This window comes from Colletotrichum abscissum (genome assembly GCF_030869225.1).
Source record: "Colletotrichum abscissum strain IMI 504890 chromosome Unknown Scaffold_18.1, whole genome shotgun sequence".
Classification (NCBI taxonomy): Eukaryota; Fungi; Ascomycota; class Sordariomycetes; order Glomerellales; family Glomerellaceae; genus Colletotrichum; species Colletotrichum abscissum.
This window is the reverse complement of record NW_026850076.1, coordinates 741,587-761,602: the sequence shown is the minus strand read 5'-3', so window position 1 is coordinate 761,602 and position 20,016 is coordinate 741,587. Positions and strand designations below refer to the sequence as shown.

The window sequence follows — 20,016 nt, the reverse complement described above, 5'->3', positions numbered from 1 at the left end:
CGACCTTGTCGGTCTTCACATTACAATTAGTATTTAGTCTTAGTTCTATTCACGGCCGGATTTTGGGCAGAAGAAAAAAGAGCCGGGTCCCAAGGGACGGCATCGGATGGCGGTTTTGTGATTATTGGCAGCAGCCGGAATTTGGGCATGGCGCATCCGCTGACTCGGCGGCATACATTGTCATATACGATGGCAACCACTGGCATCTGACGAGATGCTCTATATACTGTAATCTTCGCATGGTGCGACTGTTGATACTCTTCTCGTAGATACTTTCTAGTGGTGGTTTCACGTTGGTGCAGGGATGGATACGACGACCTGTCATGGTCACGTCAATACAACATGTAGTCAATACGCGACTCATTTGCTCAGTGATACTGCACGAGACCACACACAGGGTCGGAAGCCATTTACAACTTGACCTGCCTGTCTACACTTTTCTCCTGCTCCCTCAGCCTCCTCTGGACAACCTTCCATGGGTGAACCCCATCCGCGTACCCGACAAAAGGGGCTCCAGGCTCGTACCCGAGCAAGTCCACCAGCCGCCTCGGCATCCCGGCCAGCTTGTCCCACTCGACGGCGAGGATCTGGTTCTCGAGGGGCCGCATCCAGGGCTGGCAGTACTGGATCGTCAGCGCCCTCCGGGGGTCGGGCGAGGTGTTTTCCCCGCCGCCGTGCCAGAGGGTGCCGAGGAAGAAGACAGCGCTGCCCTTGTCCATGACGACGGGGATGGCGTCTTTGCGCTGGGGGAGGTGGGTGGTGTCGGTGTCGGGGCCCCGTGTGTGGGAGCCTGGGATGATGACGGTCGCGCCGTTTGTGGGGGTGAAGTCGTCGAGGGCGACCATTACGCCCTGTCGGGGATGTGTCAGTTATGGAGGAGGAGGAGGAGGAGGAGGAGACAGTTGTGGAAAGGTAGGACGGGGGAGTGTTACCGTCCCAAAGGGCCGATGGGGCCTCGGCACCCCGACGTAGCCGTCGTCGTGGTGAAGCGCCTGCGGGGCCTCGCCGGGCTGGATGTAGACGCTGTGAAAGGCGTTGAGGAGGAAGCCCGGGTCGAGGAAGTGGTTGTTGAGCGCGAGGAGGGCCGGGTGGGTGGGGAACTTGTGGAAGACGGGGGACTTGTTGAGGAGGGCGTAGATGCGGTGGGTTTTGAAGCCTTCGAAGCTGTTTCTGCCGCCTGTGGTGGTGGTGGTGGTGGTGGTGGTGCCGCTTGCGCTGGCGATCGGGATGCTGTCCTTGTCATTGGCATGGGCGGAGAATCCTCCCGCTGGCCCGGCTGTCTCGGGCGAGGATGTCAGGCGCACGATCTCGGCGTGGGCTTCGTCTGCTACCGCAGCGGAGAAGGCGGAAGGGATGATTACGTAGCCGTGCTGTTCTACGTGGGCTATGAGGGCTTCGATGTTGGGGACGGCGGGCGAGGAGGTGGAAGAAGAGGCGGTGGTGGTGGTGTGCCGGGATAGGCGGGCGTCGGCGCCGGTTTGCGCGTTGATGAGGGCTTGGGCTCGGGATTGGAATGGCATTGTTGTTTCTCTCTGCGCATGTGTCTCTTTCTCTGCGATCGTACTACCAAAACTATTTCTTGACAGAGTGGGAGATGCATTTTGGGGGGTTACCAGGGGGGGCCGCGACTTATACGTCTGTCGTTGGATGTGGTGTTCTTCGGCAAGATGTGGGTCCGCCGAGGTCCCGGGAGATGCGACTCGAACGCGGGGAACAGGTATACAACTCCAAAAATCTTGAATGACGGGTTGAATTTGGAGATGGTGTGTGGGACTGCCGAAGTTTTGTGAGGGAAAAACTACTGTCCGGAATGAACGGATCAATGTCACCGTTCTGCTGTTGAATTCATAAGACGGACGACTCCGTGAGATACTGTCACTCCAGCCGGAGGGCTCCGCGCTGGCGGAAAGCTTGGGCAGCTCCGATCGGCCCCACTTTTGCCCGGCATTTTGACTGCATGCAAGTAAAGTAGCTCTCTTTCATCTGGGTAACGTAGTGGTGCAGAAACTATTGCAGCATAATTTTCAGTCCTATTCACGATCATAATCTAGCTTGTGACTTGATATAGGGCGCGAAACATTACTTGCTGCCGAAAACCCACTATCCTGTGCAATGCGTCCTTTTGTGCATCATTAACATGTCATACAATCATTACTCCAAGCGTAGCCCTTCGAGCTCCTTGTTCAGCACCTCCACAGGCCGGAATGTGCTTCGGAAGGGGCCCAGCTGCACAACCCTCACCGGCACGCTCTCTTCCTCCTTGTACTCCTCGCCGGCCGCTGCGGCTCGCTCGGCCTCGATCTGCGCCACGCTCTTCACCTCGGAAAAGTCCCCCTTGATGCCCGTCTTCTCCTCTCCCCAAATCTCAAAAAATGGATAGCCGTGGTTGGCGTATGACTGGGCGTTGACTGGGGTGTCGGGAGCCGGCTGTCCAGTCACGGCACAAAAGGACTCGATGCTCAGGATCTGAAGGTTCAACATCACCGAGGCCTCGGCGTCCCAGACGTCGGCTGGATACTTATCTTCCTCGATCGTTTGGGTGATGAGACCACCAGCCGCAAGTCCCATCTCCTCGACTGCCGGAGGTGGTGCCGCCATGGGACTGGAGACGGAAGCTGCGCACATCATCATCTCGGGACCGCCGCCAGGAGCCGCCATGGACTTGAGCCCCCCCATCATGCGCATCCGGCCTCGCATTGGCGTATCATGCACGACGCTGACGGTCGAAAAATTTGGTGGGAAGTAGGTGTCTCCAAGCTTGGTATTATCGGAAAAGTCGATGCGGTACTTGTCAAAGCCTGAGCGATTGCCGTGGTCGCTGAGACGCTGTTGATCGACAGCAATGTCAAACTCGTCGCGGATGAGCTTCTTGACGTCCAGCCAGGTGCTCTCACCATTGAGACCCTTTTCCGCAACGTTGAAAGTCCGGGTGACGACCTTGTGCTCCTTGTTCTCGTAGCGGACGTCAAACTCAGTTGGGAGATTCTTCTTGATGGGAATCACTTCAATCTGGATGCCGCCAATGTTCTCCTCCCCGGTGACCTGGGCCTCGACCGAGAAGCCCGATCCCTTGGGCTGCGCGACGAATTGGCGGATCTTGCCGTCCTCTGATACGATGCCGTCCAGCCAGTTCTGGTCAGGTACCACCATGTAGTCCTGGATCTGCTTGCCGCTGTTGAGCATCCGCACGCGCTTCTCGAGCGTCTTTTCGTTCTCCGTCATGGGCAGGCCGGAAACCGCATTGACACCGCCAACGTAGATCTTGATAGCGAAAGGGGCCTGGGCCGAGAAGTTGACCCACATGGCCTCGCGCTGGTACATTGGGAAGAAGATGCCGCCCTTCTTGGCCATGTCCGGAGGCATATTGTGTGCATAGTCGTGGACCTTGAACAGAGGGAAGGTTCCGAGACCAGGGGGAAGGCTGTTGGTGTCCCTGTTGTCGGGGACGCGGATTGTGCGGTTGAGCTGGATAGAGAGGGCGTCTTGTTTGCTGCCGTGGGAGATGCGGATGTCTGATCGTGTCGAGTTGGGGCCGTTGTCTCCCAGGCGCACTGTCACCCTGCGGCTGCTGGCAATGGGCTGCTCCTGGGCACGAATCTCGGGCATGACCTCGACGGTCTCGAGATCGCTTGTGTTGGTCATCTTGTGTGGTGGCGCTACGTGTCAGGTGGTGGAGTTGAGTGAAAGACCGTTGTATGGTGTGTAGTATGGTGAGTTGAGTGGATGGTGGTCTGGGTGGTGAGTCGGATGTATCGATTTAACAACTGAAGGGACTGGAGGTTCTTATAGATGAAAGGTAGACGATAGTTTTGTATCGTCTGAGTCAATATCCAGGTGCCACGCAGGCAGTCGGACGTGGTGAGGAGAGGTCCTTGTGGTTCAGCCTCATCGTGACACTAATCGGGAAGGTATGACCATCCAGGGTGGAGGGAGCAACGGGAAGCTGCAATTGGTGCTCCTGCTTTGAAGTCGGCTGCCTCCACAAACCGTGGCTGGTGATTGGTAGCGATTTCCAGATCGGGCTGCTCGACCCCGCTGCCTTGGGCCGTGCGCCAAGCCAAGGACCGGTGCGACGTCACTCCAACGTGTTTTACGCAGCGGCGTATTACTGACTTTGACTTGCCCGGGAAGCATTCAACCACATTCAACGACACGTATGACAGCGTTGCAAATTGTCTTTGGGCTCTTGATCGAATCCCAGTCGCTTTGTGATGGGATGCAGTCGTAAAAAAATACAATCTTTCTCATTTACTAACGACGCCGTCTAAGCAGCTGAGGCACACATCCTGACTGACTCCATTGCTGGCCAGACTTACGACAGAGCTACGACTTTTTTTTCTTCTTGTCGGCGTGCTGTTCGGCGCTACCTTCGTCGGCAGCGCGTTTCGCCGGTGTAACATCATCTCCCTTGGGTCGCGCCGTCTTGTGGTCCTCGCCGTGGTCAGCGTGCTCGCCGTCGTCGCTCTCAAACTCGTCCATCATCTCCGTGTCCTGGCCCGCAAAGAGCTCGCGCCAGCTGCCGTCCCGCACCTTCTCGTCGTTCCCGTGGAGACCGACTCCGTACGCCTGCTTCATCGCCGCCAGACACGCCGTCCTCCTCTCGTTGAAGTCGAACATTGGCTTCGGGTACACGCCCTTTTCCTGTTTCTCTCCGCCACCCGTCACTCTGACCCCGGCCCTTTTCTGGTCCGGCAGCGGTGCTTTCCACGGCTCGTAAATGTACTTGGCGTCCAGGTTCTTGAGCTCCGGCACCCATCGCCGCACAAAGGCGCCCTGCTTGTCCCACTTTTGCCCAAATGACACGGGGCTGTAGCACCGAAAGTACTGCGAGAAGAAGGCCGAGCAGCTCAGCCATTGCCAGTTGCCGGCGTTGCACGCGGGCTCGTGGTCGAGCAGCCACTCCTCGAACACTTCGCAGCCGCGCTCCCAGTCAATGTAGCAACCGCCCCTCGTCAGGAAACAGGCGACCGAGTGGCGCCCCAGGTGGTGAATCCACCCCTCCTCGCGAAGCTGTCGCATCAGGGCGTCGATCCACGGGAACCCCGTCACGCCGTACTTCCACCGCCGGAACCACTCGTCCGCCTCTGCCGAGTCGACGTGGTACTCGCCCGTCACGAGGCCCGTCTCGTGATCGACCTTGGATGGTAAATGCCACGGGATGAAGCGACAGTAGGGGTTATTGGCGGTCTGCGTGAACTGGTAGCCCAGTGCGGCGTGTGCCGCAAAATACATGTCGCGGAAGAGCAGCTGGCCCAGCAAGCTCTCCGGCACCTTGGAAGCACCCTTGCCGTACTTTGTCACGACGTCCTGCACCCTCCAGTAGAACTCGCGCACCGACAGGGCCCCAAAGTGCAAAAACGGCGATAGAAAGGTCGTTGACTGTGGCTCGAACGCCGCGGGGCTCGTCTTTGGCTTCTCGAAGGTGGCTGTATACTTTTTGTCGGCCAGAATCTCCTCGAGCATCGCCAACGCCCTCGTCTCTCCGCCCTTGTGAGGCGTCGTCGCCGACGGGAACCCGAGCTCCTCCATCGTCTCAATCGCAAAGTCCCCCTTGGGCCCCGCAATCTTCTTGTACGCCGCGTCACCGCCCTCGGTCCGGTTCTCCGCGTTAAAGTCGGGCTTCGTCTCGGGCGGCGTCTGCTCAAAGTCCACCGGCATCTCACCCGGATCCGGCAGCGACTCCGGCGCGACCAGGGGCTTCGCAATGGGCCCGACCTTGGCGCCGGCCGCCTGCAGCTGCGACATGGACATGGTCGGCTTGCCGCCGTGCTTCTCGACCACGGCGTCGCTGTCCCACAGCGTCCGCCCGCTCTTGATGATCACCTCCACCCCGGCATCCTGGGCAGCTTTGATGACCACCTCGTCCCGCTCGCGGCCGTACGCGTCCGTGTCCTTTTCAAAGACGAGGTGCGTCACCTTCCACGCCTTGAAGAGCTTGGGGAACAGCGTCTGCGGGCCCTCGCGTAGCACAAAGAGCTTGGACTTTGGGTTGAGCTTGGTGATGCTCTCTGATAGGTCATTCTGACAGTCCAATCTGAGCACAACGGTTTGTGTAAGTCATTATTTCTTGCTCGTTACTCCCTCCGCAAGGGGGGCGTGGGGCGTGGGGGAAACAAACAGAAACTGCCACCGGTTCAGGCCGCCTCGGGCGCGGTACACGTAGTGCGGATCCCAGGTGAAGATGGGCCACAAGGCGGCCGGCTCGAGCGCCAGGGCGGCCGCAAGGGCGGGCGAGTCGTGGAGCCGGAGGTCGGTCCGGAACCAGTATATCACGCGCGGGCCGGGTGCCATATTGTGTGTGAGTGAGAGTGTGTGTGCGTGGGAGTGAGTGACGGCGAGGTATGTGACTGAGAGATATTGGGGTAAGTGAGATGGTAGGTCACGAATGCTGTGTAACACAAAACACGAAATCACGAGATACCTTCACCTCAAGTCTAGGATAAAGTCCTAATTGGCATGTCACTAAGCAAAGGGAGATAGGCTTGTCGCGTGAGGAATCGCGTCCAAGAGAACATGTTCTGCATTGAGACAACATGGGTCGATTGGCCGAGTACGGGGATACAAAAAAAAATCAATGATGTCAATGACTCTAAGCCACGCGAGTTTTTGGAGCAACCACAGCGCCACACATTTTGTTTTTCTTTTTTTCCCCCAACGATCCAAGGACAAAGTCTGTGAATGTCTCGGTCCCCTAACATATCCTCACACCCGTACTCCATACTGCATACCTACCTGTTGGACTGGTGGTCCAAGAAGACGAAGACGAAGACGAAGAGCAAAGACGAGGAAGACAAAAGCCCGGACCAAGACCCGCGTGTGCCCACCTCGATGCCCATGTGCCCGCGCGCCACTGGGGCCCGCCGAACGGGAAATCGTTCCCCCCTGGAGTACCTAGGTATCCCGTAAATTTCGCAGAAAATGTAGGAGATTGCGCGCCCATGCTGCGTACCCGTTCGGTGGACCGTGGGCCGGTTTGGTTCTTCTGGGTAAGCATCCGTGACCCCGTCACCCGTCCACCCGTCACCCGTTTCGCCCGTCCCCTCCCGAAACTTTATTTGGATAATAGGCGGCGGCTACCTACCGCGATGCTCGAATCGCGGGCCAATTGCTGCGTATGCGTACCTTGCATTGGTGAAATGGTTCAATGGCCCACAACCCACGAACCAGGACAATTGGAGACGAGGGGAGGGGGAAAACAAAAGACCCATGAACCCTGACTCGCACAGTTGGCAGATCGCCAGGGCTTTGCCAGGGAGTGTCGTGGACGGCACGAAGAGGAAGACGAGCCCCTCGGGCCCTGAGGATTCTAAGAAAGATTTCTCCAAGGCCCGAGGACGGAGAGCATGCCACGCGGTAGAGGTGAACGAGTCCCTGGAGAGACAAATCGCATGCCTCGGATGGCCTCACCCATTTTTTTGCTCCCTGCGTGTTTCCCGGCTCGCCCTTCACCCTGTGTCGGGCCGTGTAACCTCAGACGATCACGCTGCTCAGCCGAGGAATGCAACGCCTGCAACGATGGCCCGGCTGTCGGATGGGGATCGTCGGCGCCATCGACGCCAAAGTCGTGGCAATGGGACCATGCGTTGCGACAAGTTCCCCAAACGGGAGTGTCTCCCTTGCTCGCGGCGTGCAGTCAGATCATGTCGGAATGGAAGTGCGCTCCGACGTGTGTCGGCTGAGCGCAGCATCACTGGTAGCTGAACAATGTGAAATGAGTTTGACAAGGCGGCGCCCCGACTTTGAATTTTGTATCCATCTGGTACCTAGCGAGGTCACAGTAAAAAAGCCTGTACTTTGTCCCCGTGTAGGAAAAGAGCACAAGACTGTCTTTCCCGCCAACGATGCAACCGCCTCGAGAGTCGAACCCAATATCAAATTCGCGTCTCTCCATGATCATAACCCATAAAATTTCCACAAAGGGTATATATAGATACGAAGAAATGATGAGTGAATCGAGAAGAAAGTAAAGCAACAAATATGCAACAAATGGGATAGACACATAAAATAAAAAGCGACCTTCGTAGCGGGTATTCCTCGCTTTGCTAGGCCGTGATGATAAATTACCGCCTGGCCTTGGAAAGACGGTTTCGACGTATAACAAGTATTGCACACTCGTTCTTGTACGCCTCTATCGTCAAGAACGGCCCCAAACCCGACGAGAACTCCCAATTGAAACACCATCGCCGCCGTCTATTCGCCGATTTACCAATCTCCAACGAACGCCGTGTTACATTATGCTGCCATCCCGTGTCAAGTCGGTTTAGAGGGGGGGGGGGGGTTGTTTTTTCCTTTTGTCGTTCACCGCTGCTTTCTTGTCTTTTTGCGCCTGGTCGTTGAGGTTCCTCCTCCGCCGCCGCCACCTCCACCGTTGTCTTCCTCGTCTTCGTCGTCTTCGCTGTCTACTTGCCGACGAGCGTTCTTCCCACCAGACTTTTCGTTGCCCTTTTTGATGGAAATAAGACATCCTTGCTCTTTGAGACGCTTGGTGAGAGGTGTGCTGGCCTGCATGCCCGGGAAATCCTTTGCGCTGTAGACAACAAATATGTCGCTCATGATGGTTGACCGGATGGGAGCTTTCCTTGCCATGTGCGTCGGATCGACGACAACCAACACAAATTTGAGACGGAAGCTGCCCGGTGTGCGGACTGACATGTCGGGGAAACAGAAGAAACAGCCTTCGTTGCCGTTTTCGTCTTGGCCCACAAATGGCGATGATACCAGCGAGCCCATGATCCGCTTGCCTGGTCGCATCCCATCGTTGGGCATGTTGGTTTCGTCGGTTTCTCCGTCCACGTTCCAGATACTGCAGTGCACAACGTAGGCGGGGTGATGAATCTTGTTGTACAGCTCGTCAGGCGTGAGATCGGGGTTGTTTATCCGCAGCTGAACAATGGGCGGCGGATCAATGACTCTTCTGTCTCTTTCGCCGTAGCCGCAGCATCTGGCCGCCATGGGCTGTTGGCGGAAAAAGATTTCGTACTCGTTTCGCACCACCTTGACTTCTGGTTCCGGAACACGCTGGAGCATCCTCCGATCGTCGCTGCCGCCGCTCAAAAGATCCTCAATCTTGACTCTTTCATGCTGGCTCGTGGCACTCCACGGTGCTCCGGCCGTCGGGATCGTGGACCCAGACCGCACTGCGGGAATCCTCAGGCTGGGCGGCGTGAATGGAATGGCGACCTTTCCTCCGCCCTGGTAATTGTCGTTCAACACCCGCGGGGCACCCTGCGACATGTGCGGCATCTGTGGAGGCTGGTTACGCTTGAGATAATGTGCTTCTCTTGCCGCCTGGTACTCGTCATATGGCTCACTCTTAGTCGCGGACAATGTCGGTGATTCGCGTGGCGACTCCTGGGGATAGCGGGGCATGGGAGCTGCTCTGTACGGATCGGTAAGCTGTGTCGGTTGAGGCGGTGGCTGTTGGTAGTGTTGGTACTGCGGCGGCTGATGGTAGCTGGGCGAGGGGGGCTGGTGGTACTCGCGCTGATGCTGATAATCACTGCGGTAGTAGGGGGCTTGATGGTAGTCGTTTTGGTGATATTCGGGCTGCTGCTGTGCGACGGGCCTCGGTTGCGAGTTTGAGTGCATTGGAGGTGGCAGTCGCATTGGCTCGGGTTCGTAGGCGTAATGTCCGTCCATGGCTGGCCGTGGCGGGCCATACGACGAGGGCGAAGGCGCCCATGAGTTATGCCTTTGAGCCATGCTGGGTGCTTCAACTGGTTGATAGACTGTAGATTCCGCTATGTGAAGACGAAGAGTGGCGGAACGGCCAAGACGATTTGTGTAATTGCTCCTGAGAGTGAGCTGCCCTTATTAGCATCAATGCTCGTTCCGGCGCGAGGGCACCCTTCCACGTTCTCGGCTCGGGGGTGTGGCGGCCGGAGCGAACTCACTGTAGGTGGAGAAGTCTCAGATCCGTACTCAGCCCTTGGCCAAGTCAAGCGCTGGAGAGAGAGCGAGGCGTTCAGCTCCGGATGCGCTCAGTACGATCGGCGCGTGTCAGCTGGCCCGATTGTGAGTTGATTGAAGATTTTGAGAGAGAAGGAGAAGAAACGGCGTCGGATGGTGCAAGTCAGACCACGCCCATTGAAAGCTCTCTCGCGAAGAAACAAAAGGATGAGAGGTGCTGGATGCTGGAGATGAACCGAGAGACGGGCGGTAGCAGAGAGGGGCTCTTTTGTCCGCTGTCTTGCCCAATGGCGCTTCGCTGCTTGGCGGACGAACGTGGGCAAACGTCTCTACACAGGGCTCGTAACAGAACAGAGACACCTCGTTCCCTTTCCTTTTTCGCTGTCCAGACCACTGGTCGAAGGCGCGCGGTTGAGACACGGTCTAATCGTTATCAGCGACAAACAAGTGCGGGCTGTTGCTCGATGGATCGGAGCGGCTAGGTGTGTCGGCGTGAATAGAGATGACGAGAGTCGAGCCGGGGAGATCCTTGTCCAAGTTGGCACCAGCGAAATCTAGTCTGATGGGAGCACCCAGAACCCGGGAGGAACGATCAGCGGGACAATTGAGGTTCGAGACAGAATGGCGTCGACTATGTTGTCGTTTGGCATGCAAGACGGATGAATGTTGATGTGTGAGTAGACGTTGGCGGTCGGATCAGGCCAGTGTCGGATGGGCGTGGGCGTGGGAGGGTGTGCGGTGTTGGGAGTGCGACCAGAGCGAGGCACAGGTATGGTGAAGGGAAGAAGAGGGCAAGACGACGGTGGGCGGTGGGGGGTTGTTGGCAGGTATGTATATGAAGCTGCGGACAAGTCAACAGGGCCAATCCGCGGCTGCAGGAATCGATTTTGCGGTGCCAGAGAAGGAGTGGAGGACGGAGACGAGAGACTGCACAGTATCTGCACACTGCTAGGATGGGTCTTGGTTCCCTGTCCGCTCTGTCCGTCTGTTGAAGTGCACCGCTGCAAAGGTACGATGGTTTCTGGCTCAGGAGGAGAGGCGAAGAAGGAAGAGAGAGGAGAGGGAGAGGAAAAGAGCAAAAGGCGAGCGAGGATCAGGGCCGACCAGCATCAGCACGCGGCATCCGCAAAACACCAGGTGCAGTGTTGGCTTGTCTTGTCCTGTCGAGGAGAGACCGGGATCAGGCCCCACGTCGGACAATGTGATGGATGGGGGAGAGAAATTTGGGGCCTTGCGACTTGTTGGACGCGAAGGGCGAGCGAGTGGTAAGCGAATACTCCGTACCAGACTGGATGATGGCCGAAAAGGATTCGAGACGTTTTTTGGTCACTATGAGGAAGTGATCAGTACTATCCATCAGAGCACAGAGTATGGGTATCGTACGCAGATTTTGGCTGTAAAAGGACGAGAGACCAACGGATAGAAGGGAGGCATTCGTTTGGAAGATTTGAGCGAGCAGGCACAGAAAGGTAGCGCGATAGGGTGGTCTGGTAGGCGGCGCGGAAACGGATGGGCTTAGGGGGGACCCCAGCTCTGGCGAGCCAGGGCCAAGAGTTGAACGAGGATGCGGTGCCAGTCCAGCAACCAGGACAAGGACCGGGATCATGGGTTCGACCAGGACAAGCCGCAAGACAGGAGGCGACATTGGCGGACGGCTGGGGGGGTGGCTGTCGACTGTCGAGACTCTGGCCGGTGAATGGTTGGTCGAGGGGATTCGTGAGGGTGCTGCATCGCACTCGGCCTCCGTCCAGTTGGGAAAAAGAGAGACGGCACGACGGGTGCATGGGAACGGAGCTTGGAATGCAACTCGGATGAAGTTGGGCTGAGGAGTACCTTACGGAGTATGGAGGAGAATACCTTCCTGTAGGCTGGAGGCAGTCGAGGGGAGAGGGTACGTACCGTTTCCTGAAGCATCAGACGGGCAGTTCATTGGACGAACGGGTCTGATTGGATCACGAAGAGGGAGGAGAAAGCTGGAGGGACTCGAGGTGGAAGGAACATCCAATTTTGGATTGAGGTGTGTGGGGAAAGCCCAACCCAGAGTACGTATCCGTACGTACCTCACTGATGACTACTCCATACTGTACGTACTCCGTCCGTACAGACACCTCAGGTAACTGCAAATTGGTGCCTGCCTGAAGTGAGGTAACCGGTCCTCGGTCCTTGGTGCACTTTTCTCATAATAATGCATTGCAGCCATCGCATGCATCGCAACGAGCGTTGTGCAACACACCCAGCATCTCTCTCGCCAGGCTCACGCAGCAGCAGTCCTCCTTTCGGACCACAGAGTACGTACGGAGTACAGTGCAAAGGCAAGGGCTCCATTGGCGTGCAGAACTGCGCATGCGATGCTCCTGCGCCCAGTCGAGCAGAGTGGACGGGAGCAACGAATCAGGTGGCGTTGGACGCCTCTTCGGAACTGCAACTTGGGACTTGGGTGTACCGGGGAGCCTTGGACAATGCAACCCGACCATGCACGCCTTAAACCCGCGAGGGTCAAGACTCGACGAGTGAAATAGGAAGCCCTGGTCCCAACCGCCAGTCGCAAACTCGTCGACTTTGAACATTCCCCCGACGCTGCGATATCTCGCCGACAGCCTCTGTATTTGTACCGAATCGCAGTCGACTCCAACGGCCCAGGAAGGGGACCACCTCGTCCTGGAGCCCCTGGACCTGGACCTGGACCGGCAGGAGCGAGTTCCGGAATCGCCACACGTCTATATTTACCTTGCATTTTACTGTGTACTTGCACCATGAGTACGAAGTATCCCTACGCAACATGACTGCAAAGCTTTGTTTTCTCGGGGAGCAAAAGCATGGACAGCGGAATCAACAACATCTCTTCAAACCTGGAAGTTTGCGGGGACGTAATCGCGCCTTGGGGCCCGCTAAACGACGGGTGCATCCATACCTAGCGGCCGACGATTGGCGCCAGGGGCCATGCCTACACTCTCTTTCCGCGCTATCCTAGTGCTGAAGCTACGAACGCCCGACTGACGCCCCTAAGTACGCCTACGTAGTATAGGTTGTGAGGTTCTCGAGGCTTTGGCGGGTACGTTAACCTCCAGTGACAGCTTTAACAAACCTAGAAATCTGTCGAGGCTCGACGGTGCGGCCAGCGGCGGGCAGCACGATGCAGGTCAAGTTACCTACGTACCCACGTACGTTACTGCATAGTACTCCTCCGTACGCAGCAGAGGAAAGTGACAGACTCAGCATCTGCAACGGCCGGGGGGAGGGGACCTGCCTCTGTTGGAACTTGGGTCCTTGCTGCTGCAACGAAATTGGAACCGGGGCTTGCGCTTCACCTCACCATCCCAGCCATTCCACGCACCCAAGTCCACATCTCCATCACCCAGACAGACATACTCGTACGCTTCTGGAATACAACTCGGCCGCCCTCAAAGACACTCTGAGCCTGCGGCCTCCACTGCGCCGCCATGCTGATGCCCCTCAGCTGACTGAGCCTCGGGCGAGCCTCTGCTCTGTACGGAGTAGTGTGTATCCTACGGCTACACTATGTCCCAATGTGCATGTTTGCTTGCTGACATTTGCTTTCAGGTCTCGCACTCGCTCATGCTTGTGAGCATTGTGGAGATCGAGATCCTGCTCAGCTTCTCGTCGCTTTCTTTTGCATCCGCCGCAGCCCGCTCGCTACCCAGCTACCTCTGCTGTGCCACGCGAGCGAGTCTCGTCCACGATCGCAGACCACCCCGGCCCATACGTGCCAAAAGACTCACCAACTGATACCTTACGCAGTATGCTATTCGACATACCCGCCGAGGCATTTACAACCAGACATCTCCTTGGGACCGCCTTTTTGCCCCGGAGGACGGGGGCTTTCGTCCCAGCCCGGCCCGCTCCTTGTGCTCTCCTGGCTCCTGCTACGCATCGTCTCCGAGTTCCCACGTCCGTCGCTTTGTCGCCCCCAATTCTCAACGTCCTCCGGCCATCCAGCAAACACGCTTCTCAATCGAGGCATTCACCCGCGCCGCTTGCTCACCCGATCGGCGAATAGCCCACGTTCCCCTGTATTCCTCAATTCCTTCCGTCGGCATGTCGATAGTGCTCAACCTCGTTCATCATCCATTGGTAATGATCTTCATGCCTTGCCGACACCAGCTCTCAGTGTTAACACGAGGCAATCAAGTCGCACTCAGTCAGCGAGCTGCCAGGGACCAGTCTATGGGCTGATGTCAGCGCACGTTGGTCTTTTGTGCACTTTTTTCGAGACCACCGACCGAGGCTCCCTTGGATTGTTCTCGGGTCAATCATTGTCCAGCGCGCACCCGCCGCATACAACAAACCATTTCGTTGTCAAACCAATGCGCCGTGGCGGGCACCGGCAGCCACCCGGAACCGATATTGCGGCTGCTTGGAGAATCTCCCTCTCTTGCACGGCCATTGACTTGATTCTGTAGGCCTTCAAGCTGGGCAGCAAGTCTCGCGTCTGTATGACTCTTGTGCACCTCCACGTGTGGCTGGACACACTCCGTACGAATACCTGCCAATCGACGGACCAATCGATGGAGCGGTCATTTGCAGCTCTACAGCTTTGGGCCATTGGTGTGGACGCCGCACAGTAGGTATGTGACGCTGAATCCGGGTTCATGTTTGCTTGTCAAAGGCAAGGGCCGCACGCCCGGGGTGCGACCGGGGTGGGTGGCAGCAAATCGAGTTGGATAAAGTTCAGCATATCGTGCACATCTCCGGATGAGAAGAAGGGCGAACCCCCGGGACCGGTACGGAGTACCTGGATTTCGGGCCACATGTTCGGATGGGACACAGATATGCATGTCTTTTAGACGGTGGTCTCGGTTGTCAACGAGCATCGCCAATCGGCGTCGACACGACCGGCGCGGTGAGACAAGATCAGTCCTTTGCAATTCGTTTTCCATTCTCTGACGTTTCTCTAGTGGCGCTGCTGCATTCCACCACCTGCCGGTCACCTCTCACCCGCGTCCGCCAACCGAGTCGACGGTTCCCATCGCCAACCGCGGGCGATTGCAGCGAGATGCCTCTGTGCTGGCCGTCCAACTCCAGCTGAGCTGTCGTCAAATCAACCTCTATCAACTGCAGGGCTGTCCCTCGGGTGTACTGTACGATTGGGACTTGATGAATTGTTCTTGTGGCGGCCAACAATGGGAATGTGACGACCATACTCGATCCAAGACAAGCGAGCCAAGCAAGTGTATCCGTACCGACACTCAACGCCAGCTGTTGGCTGTTCGCGTATCTTGCCGTACATCTTGGCGGCGAGAGTCGAGGTCCCGGACTCAGACTCGTTCCATTGTGGGGTCATGTTCGGATATATTCACGCCCTCTTGTCGCTGTTCGCACTCGATGTCGACGTCCCCACACACACACCAACCGTCAACCCCGCTCTTGTTGGTTCTTAGCTGTTGGTGATTGTGTTCAACCTCTCGCAGGGGTCCAGCAGCGACGCCACAGGGCTTTCCTCCGCTAAGAACGGGTTAAACGACGGGTCCGTCATCCCGCCAATCTAGCTCTGACAGTGACGCTCGGTCCATACACTGGCGTTATTGTTTTTTTTTTTTTTTTTCACCTTTCAAGGCACTACTGTATAAGCCTTGCCGTTTCGGCCAGCACTTACTTCCAACGACGGCGTCGATTCAGTCAAGTATGCCTCATAGCTACGGCCGTTGCAATGGAGCAGTGTCTCGAACCCCCTCTTTCGCGCCTCTAAAGTCGCTCTCGCTCCATCGCCGTCGACTACGATGAGAAAACACGGCAACGAACGTACGGTACCAGCATGGCGGTACCTTGAGTGCCTGATACGAACCGCCGTTGGACATCATCTATCACACACATCTGCTTAGGCTGCAGCAAACAATAGCCCGCTTACACCAAGACGAGCGGAAAGGCTCCGACCTCTCGTACCTCGGTCCTGTCGTGGCTCATTTCCGCATCTCATCTTTGCACTGTCCGGTGACAGTCGCTCGGGTCCGGACCAGGGCCCTGCCAACGCATGCATTTCCTTACAATGGCAAAATGCCCGCTTCCAACAACCCAGCCGCCACCAATCACCAACTCTGCATCCTACCCTCCACCGCAAAGAGGACCACAACAGGTCAGCGAGGCGCCGCTGGTTATCTGCGTGCCTTGCGTCGCCATCTACGCATCATGGAATTCGCCAATGCCGGTGGTGGGTGCCACAGGCGAGGCCGGGATGCTCTACCGTAATCTCCAACTACCGCCATCACTCGCCGTCCTACGGAGCGGCGTTGATCACGGAATCCGGCCGGCGTTCTCAAAAGGATACGCTCCTCTGTGTGGCTGCAGCCATTTCTCCTAGCGCCCAAGGTGACGGCCTGCAATGCCGATTTGGCTCTGTCACGGCGCATCTGTCAAATCACCTAAAGAACTGGGTTATCAATGATCCTTGACCATCCAATGAGCGCGCGATTCCATTGCATTTTGGCTCGCGGTTGTGCGATGCCCCAGCGTCCGTCGTTGGCAGCCCCCGCATTGCACCCTTGCGGACTCCTGACATCTGAAACGCATAATGGTAGGGCACCGTCGCGTGGCAGTCTTTGATTGCGGACACATGCAAGGAGGTGCAGAATTGTTCTGGAACGTTTCCTGAGACATTCGTTACGTTGTTCGAGCTGGTTGATGGCCTAAATGAAGAAGTCAGGACAATTGGCCTTGCTTTTGACGGCGGTCATCTTTGCTTGGTTGTGTACCGTGGTCGCCGCAGACCCGCCGTCTCCCAACCACAGACACGATTCTGACCGTCGATTCAAGGAGGTGAGTCTCTCGAGCTTGGTCTGCTGGCATAGAGTGTGATCATGTGTTGTCCAATGCCTCCGAGTGAGTGACACAATGATTTGCCGCTTATTGCCTACCTTACATGCTTGCCTGTTTCTGCCATTGCTCTTCTCTGCCTACCTCTCTACTCTATGTACTACTGAACAAGAAGTATTGAAGGGAACAACGGTAATAATAGTAAAACGAAGAGAATGGCACTAATTATGTCTCATATGATTGCTGTCGGATATTTACTGGTCTGACCACATCATATATGGAGGTTGCTTTCTCACAGAGGAAATGCTTTCTTCCTTATTAGATCATAGGCAACAGCGATTCGCCGTCGCTGTATAAAGACTGGAGCCGATGCGAATGTCACGACGCATGCAAGAATGGCGTTGTCGGACGAAGCTTGGTCACTACGGAGGGACAGAACTGTCTCGAGCTTTCTGGCTAGACTACAGTAGTTCACTCTCGAGGCATCAAACCAGGATCCACGTCAGCATCTACACGTTTTTAATGTGCCATTTCTTGTATCAATTTCCTCGGGAGTTCAATTCGGTGCATGATTACAATGTGGGCATCAAGGATGCGTAGTAGACATCGTTCATCCTAAAATATAAGCCCTAGAATGGAAATGGTGAAGGTTCTGTCCGCTGGCCTCAGTTGCATTTATATAAGTCACGTGAAGAGCGTTGTGTCACTGGATACTTGATGCCATTACGAAAATGACCCGCCCTGCAGTCAGAAAGCCGCTGTAGGGCTACACTAGGAAAAATAGAAGCATATGAGAAGTTCCTCTCTTCTACCATGACGTTTTCGTCACCATCGACAAGCCGCCTGTGGTCCATGTAACATCGTCACGTAGAATCAATAGAGAAAAGAGGAACAAGCTTAGAGCCACAATCGTGACTTGGACGTGGTTAGCGTTGAAACTGCATATATAAGCGGGCCTTAAGGGGTGAAACAGTTGGCCACGTTCGACGATGAACTCAAAGACACAACGGTTCTATTTACCTACGGAACCATGTCCTTTGAGATGCGTAATCCCGATACTTGTCCAAACGACGAGACAGCACCGGGAGCAAGATGCAACATGAAGCAGACATACAGATAATAACTACCATAGTTTTATTGACACTAGTTCTACGTTACTAACTCACACCATCGGCGCACGCCTCCAATCATTACTTTGAGGACGTACGGAGCACTGGATCTTGGCTTCAAGACACCGTCCCGATCGGCCTTGGCAGAGGTTCAACCGGCCATCGACCGACTGTTTTTTAATCTCGAGGTCCCGCGAGCTAGGGCCAAAGAATGGTCGCATGAACAAGATCACTTGGTCTCGGCCTCAAAACACCATCTTTATCGGTCTTGGTTGGGGTTGAACCGCTCGTCCATCAGACGCATATTAAAAAAACAACATAGGAATTCATCATTTCCGGGTCCCGCCTCAAATGATTCCGAGAGGCGCTGTCGTTTCTGTAATCATAACGAGCCCATGGACCGCGCGACAAGTTGTGAGGCTTTACCAAATTCTGTCGAAAGGATCTGGTCCACGGGAAACCCTTTGACAATACGTACCTCCACTCAGCTGCTGTCTTTAAATCAGGAGCATCAGCGGAGGTGAAGCGGTGGCCAATCTGGGCATAGAACCAGCTGCGTGTGGTCCTCAGCAGCGGCTTGTTGGCACGACCGTAGATGAGAATATACGCCCACCCCATTCATCGAAAGAGGGCTGCTGCGGACAGAGGTCCATGACGTGCTCCTTGGCGTTGCAGAACGGGCAGCCCATCAAATCACCTCTGGCGTCGGGTCAAACGCAATCCAAGAGGTGATGGCCCCGGGCCGAGCAACTGCCACAGATAATGTTGGCGCATTGTTCGTTCCTCTGCTGGAAGTCGTAAGGTTCCCTAGAACCCATCCTCCGGAACATGATGTGAGTGTGTGGATCTGGCCTGGACTTGTAGACATGGCGGTTGTTATTATTGGTTTTACCACGGTTATTGTTTCGCGACCGTTTGTTTTTTTGTCTTCTCGATTGCTGAGGATGGGATTTGCTGGCAGGGACAATAGCCATGTCTTCCGGCGACTCTCGGGAAGGCACAGGATCATCCATTCCGAACCTTTGCACAACTTGGCGATCATTGTCTTGGGCAGGGGCCTGCCGAACTGTCTTGGGGCTAGCCGGTCGCGCCACTTGGCGATTGCTGCCTTTCAACTTGTCGGTAACCTGTCGACCAGTCTCCACTCCAGGACTCACTTCGCTCTTGATCTGTATAGATAAAGCACGACTAGACCTGGCGGCTGATTCCGTCGCACCTTGCTTGGGTGAAGGGGGGAGTGGAGGTACCGATGCCAGAGATGTCGGAGGAGGCGGCTCCAGAGGTGGTAGAAGAGACGGCTCTAGGGGCAGTGGAGGAGGCATTCCGGAGGGCGCTGGAGGCACGTCCGAGGACGGTATAGCAGAGATCGCAGGTATTTCTGGGCCTCGCAATTGCGAGGACGGGGGTCCTGGCACGAAGCGGACGACACAAGTGAAGACTTCCCCATTGCCGTGCTCCATCATCTTGTCGAGCATTTTGTAGGCCTGCTCGCGTGACCCGTACGAGGCAAATGCATCGTCCGCTATGGAGTCGACGACTACTTGGTCGGGGCGTTTTTTGGTGACTTGGCTGATGCCATCAGCATCAGCGGTGACTTGGAGACGTCCAAACACAGGTTCGGCTGGGGGAGAGGATTGCCGGGCCCTTTTGCAATCTTGGGCTTCATCCGAGAGAGAGCGTTCTCGTTTGACTGCGCGCCGAAGCGCGCCTTCAGATTTCATGATTCACTGAACATACGATCAGAATTAGAACCCATTGCGTACCGAATCATACGAGTTTTACTTAATTTCACTTGACAAGACAAATTGTGGTGTTTGTGTCAATAGGGAAGGGTGGAATGTGGGGGACGGAATCTGGGCTGGGAAGAGGAAATATGGAAAGTGTTGGAGTATGTGGAAGGTGAAAGAGGTGAAGTTAGAGAGTAGGAGAAATAAGAAAATCAGACGGTGGGAGAGTGAAAGTGGGCAGCTGGAAGAATATCTGAATATGGCGGTCTCTTTTCACGTGAGGTTCGTATTCGTTAAGTAAACTACCTTCTGTAGAGAAGACAGTCTTCGAATTCTTGCACACTTAAGGTACGTAATGATGATAAGTGACGCTTCGACTGCCTTAGTTCGTGGCTTCGCCTCATCAACACCTCTCATGCCATTGCCTTGTCTTTCATCGCTGGGAAATTGATTTGACGAGGCAGTTATCTTGAACTCCTGCTCTTACCTACATATGAGCCGAA

At 55.9% G+C, this 20,016-nt stretch overlaps 7 protein-coding genes across 7 annotated transcripts; 2 read left to right on the top strand and 5 right to left on the bottom strand.

Moving 5' to 3' along the window:
- Positions 1-410: 410 nt before the first annotated feature.
- On the bottom strand, positions 411-1,520 carry CABS01_08250 (uncharacterized protein; the record flags this gene model as incomplete). The annotated part of the gene is made up of 2 exons (XM_060541612.1): positions 411-851; positions 933-1,520. The coding sequence occupies 2 exons, from the start codon at positions 1,518-1,520 to the stop codon at positions 411-413; spliced, it is 1,029 nt and encodes a 342-aa protein (XP_060402416.1).
- Positions 1,521-2,151: 631 nt separating this feature from the next.
- On the bottom strand, positions 2,152-3,642 carry CABS01_08249 (uncharacterized protein; the record flags this gene model as incomplete). Its single annotated transcript, XM_060541611.1, has 1 exon — positions 2,152-3,642. The coding sequence occupies one exon, from the start codon at positions 3,640-3,642 to the stop codon at positions 2,152-2,154; it is 1,491 nt and encodes a 496-aa protein (XP_060402415.1).
- Positions 3,643-4,323: 681 nt separating this feature from the next.
- CABS01_08248 (DNA photolyase) lies at positions 4,324-6,291 on the bottom strand (the record flags this gene model as incomplete). Its single annotated transcript, XM_060541610.1, has 2 exons — positions 4,324-6,034; positions 6,119-6,291. The coding sequence occupies 2 exons, from the start codon at positions 6,289-6,291 to the stop codon at positions 4,324-4,326; spliced, it is 1,884 nt and encodes a 627-aa protein (XP_060402414.1).
- Positions 6,292-8,298: 2,007 nt separating this feature from the next.
- On the bottom strand, positions 8,299-9,702 carry CABS01_08247 (uncharacterized protein; the record flags this gene model as incomplete). Its single annotated transcript, XM_060541609.1, has 1 exon — positions 8,299-9,702. One exon carries the CDS (start codon positions 9,700-9,702, stop codon positions 8,299-8,301), a length of 1,404 nt encoding a protein of 467 aa, XP_060402413.1.
- A 3,023-nt stretch (positions 9,703-12,725) lies between these two features.
- On the top strand, positions 12,726-13,656 carry CABS01_08246 (uncharacterized protein; the record flags this gene model as incomplete). Its single annotated transcript, XM_060541608.1, has 5 exons — positions 12,726-12,776; positions 12,930-12,937; positions 12,999-13,070; positions 13,273-13,396; positions 13,471-13,656. 5 exons carry the CDS (start codon positions 12,726-12,728, stop codon positions 13,654-13,656), a joined length of 441 nt encoding a protein of 146 aa, XP_060402412.1.
- A 578-nt stretch (positions 13,657-14,234) lies between these two features.
- On the top strand, positions 14,235-16,225 carry CABS01_08245 (uncharacterized protein; the record flags this gene model as incomplete). The annotated part of the gene is made up of 6 exons (XM_060541607.1): positions 14,235-14,326; positions 14,463-14,495; positions 14,826-15,008; positions 15,619-15,669; positions 15,750-15,873; positions 15,944-16,225. The coding sequence occupies 6 exons, from the start codon at positions 14,235-14,237 to the stop codon at positions 16,223-16,225; spliced, it is 765 nt and encodes a 254-aa protein (XP_060402411.1).
- A 2,271-nt stretch (positions 16,226-18,496) lies between these two features.
- Positions 18,497-19,507, bottom strand: CABS01_08244 (uncharacterized protein; the record flags this gene model as incomplete). The annotated part of the gene is made up of 1 exon (XM_060541606.1): positions 18,497-19,507. The coding sequence occupies one exon, from the start codon at positions 19,505-19,507 to the stop codon at positions 18,497-18,499; it is 1,011 nt and encodes a 336-aa protein (XP_060402410.1).
- Between the last annotated feature and the right edge of the window lie 509 nt (positions 19,508-20,016).